This window comes from Grus americana, chromosome 10, assembly GCF_028858705.1.
Source record: "Grus americana isolate bGruAme1 chromosome 10, bGruAme1.mat, whole genome shotgun sequence".
Taxonomy (NCBI): domain Eukaryota; kingdom Metazoa; phylum Chordata; class Aves; order Gruiformes; family Gruidae; genus Grus; species Grus americana.
The window spans coordinates 14,113,675-14,130,881 of record NC_072861.1 but is presented as its reverse complement, the minus strand read 5'-3'; the positions used below and the strand labels follow the sequence as shown (position 1 = coordinate 14,130,881).

The window sequence follows — 17,207 nt, the reverse complement described above, 5'->3', positions numbered from 1 at the left end:
AAACATTGCTGTGCCTCCATGTAAATCTCTGGTTCACCCAGATCTTGGCAACTATGTGCTGTTGTTCTCTCTCCTCAAATAAGATACAACAGAACTAGAAGAAAATGAGAATAAGGATGATCAAAGGTACGAAAGTGTAAGTAGCTTTCACATGTTTCTAGGATACAACAGAGGTCTACAAAATTGTGAGGGACATGGGGAAGACTGATCAGGATTAACTCATACCCAAACCACAACAGGCCCTGAACTGAAAATGATTAAGGCCCAGGAAAGCATTATGGTTACTTTTACTGTTCCCCAGACATTTGCTCTAGGCCACACTGCTGGAGACATGATACTGAGCAAGATGGGCACCCTTTTTGAACGAGTACACAGCTGTTTTACAGTGAGATGCTCTGAAAAGATGAAGCACTGGGTAAGCTGAACAGGCACCTGTAAAGGAGTGTGGAGCCACAAGATTCTAAAATTTTGTGGGTTCAAATCAAATACTCTCTCTGCAGCCAGGAGCGCTTGGAGAGCCGATACTCCCATTTTCTTCATACTTGTGTTTCAGCAGACTCAAATCTGTGCATGGAACTAGCACTTGCAACACAGAAGCAGAAGAAGGATTAATGTAGGGATAAAAAAAGCCCCTAGTGACTTATATTGTGATTAGCTAGTGGAAGCCTTAACCATCATTCTCCTTACAAACCTGAAGGATCATCCTGAACTCTGATCTTGTAACGAATATAAATATACAAAGCACTGTTCTGAAGGTAGAAATCAATGACTGCCTACATTGGAATGCCTTTAAATTGGCTTGAGGAAGGGAACAAATTTCAAGTGAAATAGCTACTCCTGACTATCACCAGATGGACACATTCGTTATAGAATTATGCCAGATAATTATTTCATGTATAGACCTGTCAGTAATAGCAGCCTTTTCTCTGCTATAAAGCAAAACACAATCCCTCTCCCTCATACATCCCAAGTAGCTTTATACTGTACAGTCACTTCAAAGAAAATTGATTTTTTTTTTTTAAATAAAGTTACTTACGTGAGTACAGCTTAATACAAAATTAAAACATAAACAAACTATGGGAGATCATTAAAATAAATTGACCATTAACTACAGACAAAAATTAAACCATCAATTCTATACCAGAAAACCCTATTATTTCAGATCATTAAACACTTTTCAGTTTGTTAGAAGAGTTTATATTGGAAGATTCTCAAAGATAATAAAACTTCTTAACAGAAGAAAACAAACACATTTTTAATGCTGTGGATTCATCTTATTTTTAGACTAATTAAGAAAAGGTAAATTCACTCTTCGCCTTTAAAGGACCACAGAAAGCACAAAGTAAAATGGCGTATGACACAGTAGGTGAAGATTTTGGTATTTTTCCATGCTAAAAGAAACGAAAAAATCTTACCAATGTAGTTCAGTCTGTTTAACTATAACTAATTTATAGTCTGCTTTGCAAGCATACTAGCAATTTTTAAAGGAATTATTTTGGGTTAAGAGTTGAAAGACACAACCTAAAAAGCTTTCTTTTTTATTTTAAACTAAGTTGGGAAATACCCTACAAAGTGAAGAAAACCTGTGTCGGAAATAAAAATACTTAAGCCCAGATGTTACCTACCTTTATTTATACTACATTCCTGCTAATGAATGTTTATATAGAACTATTTTATTACACAAAGAGAAAGTTAGGGTTTGGATACGGATAAGTCACCAATCCTTGTAAATGAGGAGCAGTTAGATTTATTTTCATGCTGCTATAGTTTACATTCAAAAATAAAATTAATGAAAATCATATTGCAGTATGCATGACTTAAAGGATGAATTACATGATTGCATGGACATCTGTGAGGCTAATACAATGCATTCAGGAGCACTCATACTGCAGCTCTATCTCATTCTAAAGCTGAAATATTTTGCTTGTAATCAGTTTTAGAATAGCCACCACTCTGCTATAAGCCTCAGTTCTAATTAGTAGTACCTACAGCTGAAAGCTAGTAGCTGAACAGCTGCCTGCAATAAAACAACCACAACTACCGCCACCTGAAATCATAGGTACTGATATCCAAGTAAACACAGCACAAAGGAACTCAACAGTTTTAATCTATATAATTTGAGCCGTGAGAAATAACCAAAGGCTCTGTCTTTTGTGCTGTGGACTACATGGACCTAGGAGCTCTAAAGCAACTTTATTAAACTTTTATTAAACTTTGTACTAAACCTTCATATGAGCTCCAATTCATTGCATCAAAAATTGCTCTAAACCAGATTATTTTAGAAGCTATTAGTCTAAACTCCAAGAAAAGTGCAGCTTGAAGAAAAAAAACCTCAAGCTAGGATTGTGTCTGGATTTTTCTTGCAACTAAGCATTAATAAAAACTGCTAGGGTTATTACGCAGGAAATGGAAGTGAAGCCTTCCTTTACTCAGGCAACCAGCATTAAGTTAACAGAAATAATTTTATCCTTTGGACTGATAACCATTATTATAACAGTTTCATGATATAAAGTGATGCTTTAAAGTCAGCTGGAGCATTTTAGGCATATCAAATGTTATGAGTGATGACAAGGAAAAAGGAAGAATGATTTATTTTATTTATCTGACGGACTCAAAGTTCAGAGTTGTGTATCACTCTAAGTAAGGTCTAAGTAAGTTCATTAAATGACAACCAAAGGAGTAAACAAAATTTTCTAAGTTCTGGTAAATTTTGGCAGCAAGAAAAAAGTTGCAGAGGAAAAGCAAATGCAATTTTAAGTTTTATTTCCATGGGACTCCAAACCAGGAGATCTATCCTTTTTGCAGTTTTTCATGCACTTGTATATTGTACTAAATAAACAAACAAAAACCCCACACACTACCCCCACCATCTTCTTTCTCATCCTGAAACAAATCCCCTTATGCTTAGTATTTGCAATAGTCTTTGGACAGAAAGTTCTAAAAATTTCTATTGTAAAATGCAGAAAATCTTCAAAGTAAAAAGGTCCAATTTATTACTCTATTCAAAAAGAGCTAATTGGGAAGAAAAAATAAAAATAAATTTAGGGAAATTAAGCAGAACATCCACAGTTAATCATTTAGATAAACATGGATGACTGATCTTTTATTTGTTTCCATATCTCTTCAGATCTTGACAATAAGTATCACTTGAACATAATTTTCTAAATACACACTGGGGAAGCTAAAATTAAATACGTGCCTTTGAAAAAGTTTGATTAAAATCTTGACAGAGACAATTCAGTGTTGTTTCAACTCAGCAGAACCTCCTGTAATTACTTCTGTAATTATTCAAAAAATGGCAACTCTTCAAAACCCAGTTGATACAATGATGATGATCAGATCAGAATCCTGCCCCACTACTTTAAGTGTGACTTAAGCACTTTGAATAACCTTTCCCAATATTTCTGGGGAAAACCTCGTGGGTCACATTTTAAGAGTATTTGCTATTCCAAACCATGTGCACGTAAAAGTTAAACATTTGTATAGAAACACACAGAGAGCTAATATAACTACCATTTCAGCCCATAACTTTACCTCTCCACATTTTAATCGTTAACTGAAGCAAGTTTACCACTGTCAGAGCTCACATGGAATCCAAGAGGAATGGTGCAAGACAGGGATCTTCACTTTCCCTTCCACAGAACAGGGACAGAAATAAGGGACAATTCTTATCCCACGATCTAGTATGTAAGGGATGGCAGCTAAGATACGCTAAGTCCTCAGAGATGGTTGGAAGGAGTGTGAGCTAGTAAACATACTTGTTCCCAACTCCTTTTGGAAGCTGGTACACAAGTGAGAAAAAAGGCATCATGAACCATGTGTCAAGTTCAAGTGGGTCAATGGCAGGAGCCCTGCAAGCCTCTGCCCCCAGGTGTTTGTTTTTTCTACTCATGATGCTACAAGCACAAAGTGTTGATGTGCTTTGGTAGTTTGGCACACTGACAATGTCTTCTTGAGGGATACAAGTAAGGGACACAACATAGTCACTCCTGACAGTTTACAGTTAAAGCCAAATTATATGACAACTCAGAAAAAAGCCAAAATTATGTTTACAAAAGAAAAGGTCAGGAATCTAAATATAAAGACTGCTACTAGCTGCTCACTATAACCCTATTTCCCCATCACATAGCTTTTTTTTTTCTTCTTTTTCAAATTTTGACCAATGCCAATAATAAAGGTGTTTATACATCTTGCTATGCAAACTGCAGCTGGTACAACCAGTTTTGCTCTATTTAACACGTTACATTCAAGTGATGCGTATCAATAAATAATACTATGTTTTTAAAAGCGGTAAATATGTGTTGCACTAAGCTGTAATGAGGATAACCATTAAAACATACATCCAATTTTACAAGTGATCCAGTCTAACTTCCATAAGTGATTGCTGTCTAATATTAACTGGAATGAATATGAGCACAGTAAGACAGACATTTGACCATCCATCATCAGGTTTGCTTTTTGATTTAGAAAATGACAGTAAATGCATGAGGACAGAAGTATCAGAAGTTTTTTAGTAAATGAAGTTATAGGAAACAACTGTTTCAGACAACTATTGTTCTACCATTTGAAGAAACATTAGAAGATACTAAATGTATGCATTTATACTTGCAGAAAATACTGCTCATGAGTAAGAGAAGAGATTAACATTTAAAAAAAAAATCAATGCGAAGAGCAAAGAACAGGATAGAGTGTGAACATACAATTTTGGTCTTGTTGCTTTCTAATTTTTGAGAGTTCATTTATCAGACATGATTCCCCTCACAGTTTTTATTTTGTACAAATGGTACGTTACGTTCTTAATTGGACTCTTGAACCTATTGCAATTTATCATTTCTAGAAAATGCCCAAAAGGTGTATAAATTGTATGAAAGTAATGAGCTAGTGGCTTCTAACCAACTGCAGGTAATTTTATAGCTACAGAAAGGTGTATTTATGATCCAATGGTAAAATCTGTTGGTGGATGAAGCTTCTATTTTACCAGAATATAAATCAAAGATATGCATCTGACAAAGAAAAACAACAGACATCTATTGAACTAAAAATATTTCTTCCCCCTTGCCCCTCTAACCTTTCTTTTAGGTCATCCAAGCAACGCTGAAGATGAACTTCTCCTGCTGTCACTAGCACATGCTCTCCTGTCTCCTGGATTAAAACTTGGACACACGGATCAGCTTGGTTTAAAAGCTTCATTCCTCTGACCAGCTGAGGCATATCACCTGGCAAAATATGGTAGTATTAACAAAGAAATACTGAAGAAGGAATATATGAAGTAGTATATACTTAAAAAGAGAAAGAGTAACACTCATTTTTATGGAAGTCTAAACACAAATACGGTTTTTAGGAATACTCAAAAACTTTCAGCTAAGTTCTGAGGTCTTTCTGTGGGTAAATTTCAGCTTATGAGTCATGAAGAGTGGTATGGTTTAAGAGCAGCAACTGAAGATGTAAGCTATACTCATAATTTGTCACCAAGGATTTCTGTACTGATGATAAAATTCACATTATACAATCATAACCATGGTACACATTTGAATGGATTGCACATTTTTGTTTTACATAGTTTTACAACAGGTTTAGTATACCAAGCTAGCTATTGACTATGATTATGTTATATTGCTTCCTGTAGACAATTAACTACAGATACAGCTCATAAACAGCTCACCACCAATAAAAAACTTCAATGTTATCAATATGAAGTGATTAAAAAATTCAGTATTTCACTCCTCATTTTCACAAATTATCAAGAGATGTAACCTTTCTTATATATTACAACTGCGTAAAGTCATCTTTCAGTAAGTAACTGTACTTCTTTGCAATCTTTCATGGCTAAGCGTAGCAACCTGTAAATTGCTAATGCTGAAAATGCTCCGAAGACATAAATAATAACATATTAACTTTACTAAAATAAAAGCAAAAAAAGATTCCATATGGATTAATTAGAAGGCATAAGAGTGAATGAAGCACAGGAAGGATTTAAACTAGCTGGAAGCCACTGAAAAGCTTTAATGCTATTACAACCTGAAAAGGGGAAAAATGAGAAATGTGAGAGCTTCTCAGTGAAACATAACACAGCTGTCCCTAAAATGAAGGTGTTTAAAAAGAGTTGCCTTAAAGTCAATGGAAAATGAACAACCACAGCAGAGTCAAATTTGGCTAGATTACATCAAAGCTATGCATAAACACCTCATGTCAGCAGCCTTTCATAATTAATACAATTAAAAAAATTAATTATGATTCCTTTTTCTTATGTTACATAAAGTATACCCACAGGCTTTCTAGGAATGCATATTCATAATCAGAAGGAAGAGTGACATTCAACTTGTCATTCTCTTCGAGACTAGTAAAAGAAGTATGATATTGTATATTTAATGCTAAGCTTGTAAGGGTATAATAGAAAAGTACCCTTGAAAACTAGACATGAAAATAAACAAAAAGTGGAAAAAACACAGTGTTAGTTCACATGGCCAACACAGTTGAACAAAGACTTTCAACCTTGTCTCCTGCATTTAAGCCCACTGAGAGGGATGAGTAGATATTTATTCTTTTTTCTTTTAAAACTTATAGTAACCATACAGGAAGATTTTGACATGAATGTGAAGACATGCAGTAATTTGGTAAAAAATACACAGGGAAATAATTTGTATTTATTTGAGTCATTTTTCCAAATAAGCAGATGCAGTTTTGAAGTAGGTTTGCTGTGGAAATCCAAGGCACCCATATGTGACAATGTGCTAGGCCACCGCAAGACTATACGCAGCTCACTGGACAATTGACTGCTTTCAAGCTGAGCCTGCAATGGCCAAATTTTGCTTGTCTTCCTGTTATTACAAGCAGCAGCTGATTTTCAGGAAACTTTTCTACGTGTAGCTACCTGTCACTAACAAATTTATGAAACCATAGATTCAGAGGGAGAAGAAACTAAGCAATGGTGTAAGAATGATACAGCTTCATTTCCTTAAGGAAAAAAAAAAATTACTCAAAAAATTGTAGTTCTAGAATTACATTTCTTTAACATTTTCAACTTAATACTACACTCAGTAGAACCAGTAATTTCCAATACTTTCAAAACTGATTTAACAAATGCAGGATGGACAATATATGACTATCCGTTATTCAAACGGACGGGACAAATAGCTGCTGTCCAATCACTTTCTAAAAAACCATGGAATCTTAGTGTTAAGAGTATTTTCTAAGTGAAAAGAAAGCGGATATCTTGGTTCTAACAACACTACAACAACAAATGGAAACAGGGCTAAAATTCAAATATACCCAGATATACTAATCTCTGATTGGGGGAGAATCAATTAGAAGCAGTACTGCAAATCTGTACCACGAGCTTAATGATGCAGCTTACAAGAATGCCAGCAGAAGTGAAAAACCCAAAGATACACCTACCTTCACAGTAAAGGAATAGTGAACCTTTAGCATCACGTACTGTCTTACCTGTGGAACAGCTAAGTCTGACCACAAAGGGCACAACAAGGTCTGTATCTCCTCACCTACCGAGACAGGAGCTAGCCAGCTAGAAGAGTTCACAAGAACAACAAAGTATGGCCTCTAGGCAACATACATGTTTGTTTTATACTGGGTCAGTCTCTGATTCAGTGGATACATAATAAACTAGCCAAATCACTAAGGGTGCTGCATTGCTACCACACTGAATTTGCATTACCATCCCCATTCTCCTTTAAACTTACTTGGATGTTTTGGTTCAACAGCTACCCGTACAATCGGTGTAGCTTCAAAGTTGAGAGGTGTAAATGGTGGACAAGCTGGCGATGTTGACAGTGTTGCAGACTTCAGCACAAAATCTTGCAGGCCTCCTATTCCTAATAGAAATTGGAAAAAGTAAAGCAAAACAAGAGAAAATCACCCACTGCCATATTAAATGAGACTAAAGATGTGAACATCAAGTTAACAAAAGCCAAAATTATTCTAATTACAAAAATCGGATTAAAAAAATCACTCACTGTTCATTTAAAGTATCTGTTAAAATATTTGTACATAATCTGGGTACTCAAGTCTCTGGTGTGACATTTGATATTCAGTCTCACAGTTTCATTGCATTCGCTCTGTATTTTAAAAAGGCATGTTTATAACTCTGAAGAACACAAAGGACATGAGGACTTATTTCCCTTCTAATACGTCCAATCCTTTGTACAGCTCAGACATTTTTGGTGGTTTAAATTTAGAAAAATTTAGATTACAAGAGCCCTCCAAAGGTCATCTAGTCCAACCTCCAGCCCAAAGCAGGGCTAACTTCAAAGTCAGATCAAGTTGCTCAGGGCCTTGTCCAGTCAAGTTTTAAAAACCTTTAATGATGAAGACTGTACAGCCTCTATTGGCAAGCTCATCCAGTGCTTAATAACTCTTATTGTGAAGAATGCTTTTTTTTTTTCCCTCCTTCCTACCCCCTCCCACTCCCCTTTTATGCCCATTTGGGATTCTCCTTTTCTGCAACTTGAATCTTGTAAAATTTAATTTCTCACATAGTAAGCTGTTAATGCTAATCCTAATATATTTTATAATGCTGGCAAGTTGGAGAAAACTGAACTTAAATTGTAGTGATAAGAAAAATATAGAAAAAATATTAGCTATAAATCTGCAAAATAGCTGCTGTAAATGCATATTTAGTCTTGGCTGGCTGGCTGGCACATTTAAGACAATTTGAAATTATTGCCTTCAAATTCCTAACCAACAGGACATCATTCATAATTTAGTCAGAGCTATAAAAACACTACCAGAAGTGTTTGAGTAATAATGACAACAAATAAATCTGATATCGATACATAGTCACTTTTCCTGATTCTTCTTCAATCGTAAGCAGTGAGCATTGCAGTACTTCTAATGGAGTACAAATTAAATGCACGCGTAACTTATTATAAGAAAACTGAAACCTTACTGCTTAAAAATTAAATTTGCACTTGTAGATTGCAGTGTATTTGTGCTCCTTCCTCCTCTTTCTCCCCTTCATGTCCAAGTGGTGATAAGCAGAGAAGTTCTTAAACCCAGCTCCCCATTACCACCCTAAAACTTTTCCAGGTTCTTTTTTGGCTTAGTCTTCTTTAATTGAGGCCAGAAACAAAGAGGGTAAGCTTCCACCCTATGAGATCATGAGGGAGTTTAAACTGTGAAGAGCCAGTCTGCTGCAGAGTTATCATCTGCACAATAAGGCTGTTTCTACAGCTCTGTAGGCTGAATGTCTGGCCAGTAGGATATGCCAAAACCCAAAATGTCACTATTTAACAAAACCTGCCTTAAAATAACTGGAGGCAGAACAACATTCAACAGCTTTAAATGCAAGATAGCAGATGCTACAAAGAAAATAAATGTGTATAAACTCTGCGTTGCACCTGACCTATGACCAGCATGTATTTCCTCTTTTTCACTTATTCAACATGTGGTTTGAATGAAAAACAAATGCTGGATCATCATTACCACCAGGGACTGAGAAAAGGGATGGGTCCATTTTATTCTGATCTTCTCCAGCTGGTAAAAAGAAAATGATTTAGAGTGGGAGGTGAACAGCTTCTTTTCACAGTGTAACGTGAACCAGAGAAATCAAATTACCAATCTTACTTCAGATAAACTCACTCTTTTCTTGCCACGCATTACAGTACTCTTAATGACCATAACGAAAACTTAAAGCTCTCTGCTCTTTTGCGTTTGAAGGTAAAAGTACACAAATTATACTAGTGTCTGGCAACAACGATATACTAAAAATCAAAAACTGTCAGTTTTCATGAAAATCTGTTAAGCTTACAACCTGAGCATTTTAATTTCTTAACTGTGTGAGCTAGCATAGAGCAGTGTCCAGCCCTGATGAATCTATTTAATTTACAAATTCTTAGTAATGAACGTTGGCAAAAAAAATTCATAGATTAAAGGTTCTTAGACACTTTTTGGCACAATATGACTATGAGTAAATAACTGCTAATGTATTTTCTGAATAATAGTAGACGAAGACATAACACAACTAATTCCAAAGTACCACATTACATGGAATGGAAGAATTCTACTAATTATGCTGATACATCAATCCTAAACTTACTTATTGTTCATCCCACCAAAATTTACACATACTACTTAAGATATTAATATGTTAATTACTTGGACTTAGAAAAGCCACACCAAAATTAAGCTTATAAATATGCCTCCCATTTTAAGATTGGTTTTGTCCTGTTCAGCCCTTGAAGAAAGACATCATTATAACACACACATTTTACTTCACATTTCCTTTTGTGGTACAGTAATTTTCAAAAAGAAAGTAACCAAAGGTAAGAAAAAACCTACTTAACCAAGGAAGGTGAGACAAACTACTGCTCTTTTATTTTACGCTAGCTTGAAGAATGAAACGCTAAAAAGCATTGCAAGTATTTTCGAATAGTCTCCTCTCAAAGAACAACCTAGTCTACAAAGCATGCAGTCTGTCACACAGACACGTGCTCCAGTAGGCAGTTTGTTGTACATTGCTTTTATTTATTGATTGATTTTTAAGAGAAGCTGGAGTTAGAAATGTCTACAGGAATTTTTAAACATTTGTATTAACTCAATCAGGAAATGGCTTCTTTTTAGCCTGCGGTGTGTTACGTAATTTCTATACAAAAGAAAACGCTGAATTCTGACTATTCAGGTGAGTGTGTAAACTTCAAAGACACAAGAATTTATTAAAAACTCCTTATTAGAAATATCACATACTTTACTATGTACTGTGTAACACTAATTCTAACAGTGTACTTGGTAGCAAAGACTTTTCTTCCCAGTCAGGAGTCAAATCACTGTTACAGATTTTATAACGTAAGGCAAAGAGCCATATGTACTAAACAGTTACTACTATAAGTATCTGTTTTTCTCATGCATAGTCCTGCTGAGATTAAGGAGATTACAGTGTAGAGAACTGCAAAGTGAGCTACCCATGCTGAAAAGTCAAGCCTACCAAGGGATACCATATGATATGTGATACTAAGCATGAGACAAGATTATTTTTTCTGAAATTCGTCATCTGAATGCTTTGCTCCTACTGCAGAATAATACTTCTGTTTTGAAAAAGCATTCCCACATACTACTGGTCAATAAAGAAACACAGTGCTTGAACTCAACTGGTCTTGAATAATAACAGGCACTGAAAAATACCACTCTCCAGGGCTCTGACTATGTGCCAACAACTTCACTGAAAGAAAGGTAATTTTGCAAAGCTTAACACTCAGATGGAAACACCCACACAGAGTAGCATTAGTTCTATGAACTTGATACCATCTTTAAAAGAAACAGGCAAGATTTCAAATATTACGTACAAGTTACTCCTGGGGAGACTGCAGTTGGACACAAGAGGAAAATTTTTCACAATAAGAACAATTGGAATAATCTCCCCAGGGAAGCGGTGGATTCCTCAACATTGGACACTTAAGATTTGGCTGGACAGGGTGCTGGGCCATCTTGTCTAGGCCGAGCTTTTGCCAAGAAAGGTTGGACCAGATGATCCTTGAGGTCCTTTCCAGCCTGGTATTCTATGCTTCATATAATTTTTAAAAGATTACAAATTATCTCACCTCTCTTGTCCTAAAGAAGCCAATCCTACACGATTGTTTATCAAACTGATTGTTGCTAGCATATATTAAGAGTATTGTCCATATTTATAGAAATGTAACCACTTACTTTTTACATAGACTATATTCAGATTACTCCGACAAATCATTCACAGTGACCAACAATAAACATATTTCTAAATATTAAAGTTATTATTTCAATAATAATTGTCAATCTGTAGGTTGAAAATAAGACTTCCTCTTAACAGACAAGGAACTCATTAAAAGCCTTTGAAATAATGTTAAGAAAGACCTTCCAAGTTTGGTTGTCATTTAAAATTAGACCAAATTATGGTGTATATCAGGGAGAATTATTACACAGATGGAGGCACGTGAGATTTACAAAGGTCCTTCTTTTGTCGAGTTCTTTCTATTACTTGCCCTAGAAAATAAGAATACTAAATCAAGTATAAACCTACTTGTATCACCAGTGTTTCTACCACATGATAGAAACTAAATGGTAAAAATCGATAAGAACATCATGACTGAAATTTTCAAAATGGGTAAGAGATTTAAAACATGTCTCCATTTACTCTTCAGTTCTGTATCTTGCTGGTAACCACTACACCTTAGACACTAATTTTGCAGCCTTTAAAGATAAAGTACTTTTCCAGCTCAATTCAGCTATAAAGATCTGAACACATAATAGATCAATTTGAAGATATATGCAATTAGTTTTCTTTGATGTGGAAAGATTTAGCATTTAATATTCTTTCAAGATGCAAAAAATGAAGCACACACGACCACCATGCATAACTTTTTCCATCAGATAAGGAAATAATTTAGTTTGCAGTGTGAAAATAAAAAAAAAAAAAAGCTGTTTAAATTTTAACTTCTGCCACATTGTTACTAGCCTCAGCACATGAGTTCAGTGGATCTTCATCTTCTTTCACTGATGATATCAGCACTTAAGAATCCTTGGCTGCTTTGGAATGGAGACATATCAACCTTTAGACTAACATTGTAAGGAACTAACTAAAGCAAAAAGCTAACATTAATCTTCCCAGTGAGGGTCTGTCTCCACTGAAATATATCATTTCTTATCGATGTTGTTTGTTTAGAAAGATTAAGACTTTACAATACGCAAAGCCTCCTGGTTTAAATGCGCCATGCACTGCACTATGTATCAGTGAAGAAAGATCATGCAAGCTCTTTCATGTAAAAGGAGGTGTGATGCAAACTTTTGTACCTAGCATAAGCCTAGAAAAGATTATACCATTAGCGCACTGTTGCCTATTAGGGTGACTAATATTGGTTCACTGTTTCCACGTACACTTTAAGTGTCAGACTTCATCCTTCCATTACTATCCCTAATATTAAAAAAAGAATAAAAAAAAAAGTGAAGGGATTTTGCAATGAGAAACTGGCTTTTGGTAGGATTAAACTTGGTTACAATAGTATGCCTTTTATAGTTGAGGAATGTTAAAACGTTTTACAAATTACTGGGATTAAATGATGGTAACTGTAGGGACTTTGGACAAGCAGCTCCTATGGCTTAAGAATACCTTGTATTATACATTTATCACCTCAGATTTTAAGCATGTTTCTCTTGAGTCTCATGGGCACTGCACAGAGATATCTGAGGGCAGAACTTGACCTTTCTATATTAGAAACTGTTTCTGGAAAGGAAGGGAATGTAAATCAAGACAGAGACCACATTCTAGTTGAGATTTCATCAACTTTTTTCCATAATACAGACCACATGTTAGCACAGATTGCCGGTGAGCTTCCTCTTCTCATCTGTAATTGTGCACTTCCCCTCAATTGTTCTTACTTGCTTCTGAGGCAAGTGATATTGCTTGTATGGAAAACAGAATATTGTGAAGTATGTGCATGATTTCAGCTGTTCTCAGTACTTTCCAATCATTTTGCAGAAAAAGTTAATTCAACGCTTTCTTTTGTTTTTCATTTCCTCCTTCCCAATGTGGGGTTTTTTTGAGCCGAATCTCTAAAAATCACCAGTGTCCAATAGACTGTAGAAGCCTCTGTCTTGGTTTCTTCATGAGTTTCAAAGAAACAAGTTCTACCTGAATATGTGCTGAAGATTAACAAGCAGAAACACAAATTCAGTTCCTCAGTACAAAGGTGTTAAGTTGTACAGTAAAACCTTACTTCTAGGTCCACAGCAGTCTGAGGACAAATTGAGCATAACTTTCTGATCAGATGAGAATAAACTCAGCTGTATTATTGATAAGGGTATAACAAAATTCCCTCTCTCCAAGGGACACAATCATGCGATAAGACATTAAATGCAATAAGCGACTTGTGACACAAGAATCATAGAATGGTTTGGGTTGGAAGGGACCTCAGAGATCATCTAGTTCCAACCCCCCTGCTGCGGGCAGGGACACCCTCCACTAGACCAGGTTGCCCAAAGCCTCATCCAGCCTGGTCTTAAACACTTCCAGGGATGGGGCCTCCACAACCTCTCTGGGCAACCTGTTCCAGTGCCTCACCACCCTCACAGTAAAGAATTGCTTTCTAACATCTAATCTAAATCGACCCTCCTTCAGCTTAAACCCATTACCCCTTGTCCTGTCACTACACTCCCTGATAAACAGTCCCTCACCAGCTTTCCTGTAGGCCCCCTTCAGAAACTGGTAAGCCGCAATTAGATCTCCCCGGAGTCGTCTTTTCTCCAGACTGAACAATCCCAGCTCTCTCAGCCTGTCCTCATAGGAGAGATGCTCCAGCCCTCTGATCAGCTTCGTGGCCCTCCTCTGGACTCTCTCCAACAGCTCCATGTCTCTCCTGTACTGGGGCCCTCAGAGCTGGACGTAGTACTCCAGGGGGGGTCTCACAAGAGCAGAATAGAGGGGCAGGATCACCTCCCTCAACCTGCTGGTCACATACTTCTTTTGATGCAGCCCAGGACATGGTTGACACTCTGGGCTACAAGCGCACACTGCCGGCTCATGTTGAGCTTCTCATCAATCGATACCCCCAAGTCCTTCTCCTCAGGGCCGCCTTCATCCATTCCTCGCCCAGCCTATAGTCGTGCTTGGGATTGTGCCGACCCACATGCAGGACCTTGCACTTGGCCTTGTTGAACTTCATGTGGTTCGCACGGGCCCACCTCTCCAGCCTGTCAAGGTCCCTCTGGATGGCATCCCTTCCCTCCAGCGTGTCGACCACACCACACAGCTTGGTGTCATTGGCAAACTTGCTGTGGATGCACTCGATTCCACTGCCCATGTTGCTGACAAAGATGTTGAACAGTGCCAGTCCCAGTACCGACCCCTGAGGAACGCCACTCATAACTGGTCTCCACTTGGACATTGAGCCGTTGACCACAACTCTTTTGAGTGTGACCATCCATCCAATCCATGTCTCTCCAATTTAGAGACAAGGATGTCATGCGGTACAGTGTCAAATGCCTTGCACAAGTCCAGGTAGAAGCACCTCAATACTTTACTACTGAATCATCGAGTAGTAAAAGATGAAAAAGTGCATTGAGTTCTTTTAGGAAAAAGACAAGCAGTTCAAAGAACTTAGTTGTCTGCTTTTAGAAGAACTGCAAGGAAAGCAATAATATGATCTAATACCATGTTCCACTAAAATCTCCTATTGCAAGGTTATAGTTTTGAAGAGGATTGGAAACATATATAATGGATAAACAAGCATCATTTATCGTCTGCTGAGATTCTTCGGAAAAAAACCCCAATATATTTGATTAAGTCTTTAGACTGCATGATAACATATGTCTCCTAACCGTTGATTGAGTTGAAATTGTAATTATGAACTCTCTTATACTTTTCTCAGACCAGACTAAAAACAAGTTCAAGCAAACTATTAAAAAACCTTTTCCTTAAATGGTAACATCTTTAAAATAATCAAGTGAATGGACAAGGATCTACCTGCACCCAGTCTTTGTGAAAAAAGCAGACACCAAAGCTGAGTCAGGAATTTGCTTGCTAAAATACAAATTTACCTTAAAGTAAACAGAATTAAACCAAAATCAGTTAACATTCCAAATCTGACTTCTTGGTTTACAAATAGGTGTAGTCAAAATGAAATATTGATTTCCTTAAGTTGCTTAATGAGGCAAATAAATATAGAAGATGAAAGTATTTCTAATAATGATGTTTTTCTTATGCTACAAAATTATTTCATTTGTCATGCCATACTAAGTTTTGGAGCTCAAAACTAAAGTAAATGATCCTGATTTTTATATATTTATGGTTAAACTTAATTATAGCACAGAAACTTAGAAAGAAAGTTCCTGCTTAGATCTGTAACCCACCCCCACTCCTCTTTACGTATTATGAAATCAATGCACTCATAGCTTCACAAAAAAAAAAAGTAGAAAAAATATCCTTACTCCAACTTAAGTTACTTCAACCTTTTAACTGTAAAGTATTCTTGATAAAGGCACTAAACGGTACCTTTTGTGGTTCTATAAAAATGTTAGTAGTTCTACTCAGCAGTATACATGTGATAAATTTTGCCTGAGCCCACACATTCTAATTCCTTTCCACACACCAGCTCAACTTGACACCACTTCTAAGCAGCGATACCGAACAACAGTAAATATGTGGACAGATCTTTGTACAATGTGACCACATAGACACTGAAAGTCACTTCAGTTAGCCTGTACATCATATTAATACTTCCATTATAACATGTGGAAAGCATTTAGCACCATACAAAACTATTCAAGGGTTTCTGAAACACCAACCAACTTTTAGACTTATAATTACTTTGAATAAATGATTTTAATTTGACCCGACAGCAACGCAGCTGAATTTACTTATTTTTTTTTAAATGACTACCAGAACTTCAGAGGCAGTTCAGCATGGTTTTTGTCCCCGAAAAAAAATCGAATTTAGAAATTGTTGTTTCAACATATTGACTTTGATAAACTAAAAGTTTTCTGAAATGCTGATTTGTTGGGTTTTTTTATTAGTAGTAGTCAATATGCTTTTGTAAATAAATTCGTGAAATTGCATATTGTACTGGAAAACAGATCAGCTGAATTCAAATGGAACATCCTATGCAAGGGAAAAAAATTTGCCCAGCAATCCTCTTAAAGGAAAAAGAAAGCCTTCTAGACAACATAGCATTAACTATGCTCTCTAAAGAGAATATGTACTTTTTGGAAATGAGAAATGTCTCACAGGTGTAGGTCTCGATATTTCTAAGAAGCCCTTCTACTTTGTCCCACAGATAAACACATGCTAGTCATCTACTTATGATTTCTACTGGTTCAATGAGAAAAGTATTTAATAAAAAAGTTCTTTCATTTGTAATTCCTGTATTGAAACTCTCCAAGACTTCAGCTATAATGTTGACATCTGCCTTGTAGAAGACAGAAAAAGATGGGGCTACTGAATCTTCATAAAGCTGTTTTATACATAGCCATAAATTGATAGTAAATCTTATCCATGAAAAACCCCACACAATATTTTAACATTTTTATGAGTACTTGAGGCAAGATGCACGTGAGTGAAAATCTAAAGTTCATTAGGGTTTTGAGCACAATAGCAAACTGAATTCTTCTAATTTCTTGTCCAAATGCTTCCCACAAAAGAGCACAATAACTAATCTCAGATAATTGATCAATTACATCAAATGATTTCTTCATAAATCAGACTAGCTAGAGCATAGTCTAAAAACCAACTG

At 36.2% G+C, this 17,207-nt stretch overlaps 1 protein-coding gene across 1 annotated transcript in view; it reads right to left on the bottom strand.

Moving 5' to 3' along the window:
• Positions 1-17,207, bottom strand: part of EFL1 (elongation factor like GTPase 1) — a 77,335-nt gene that overhangs the window by 19,529 nt on the left and 40,599 nt on the right. Inside the window, exons 16-17 of the mRNA XM_054837234.1 lie at positions 7,698-7,829; positions 5,069-5,216 (exon numbers count right to left, since the gene is read on the bottom strand). Coding sequence (XP_054693209.1) covers positions 5,069-5,216; positions 7,698-7,829 — 280 coding nt within the window. The remainder of the gene's footprint in view (positions 1-5,068; positions 5,217-7,697; positions 7,830-17,207) is intronic.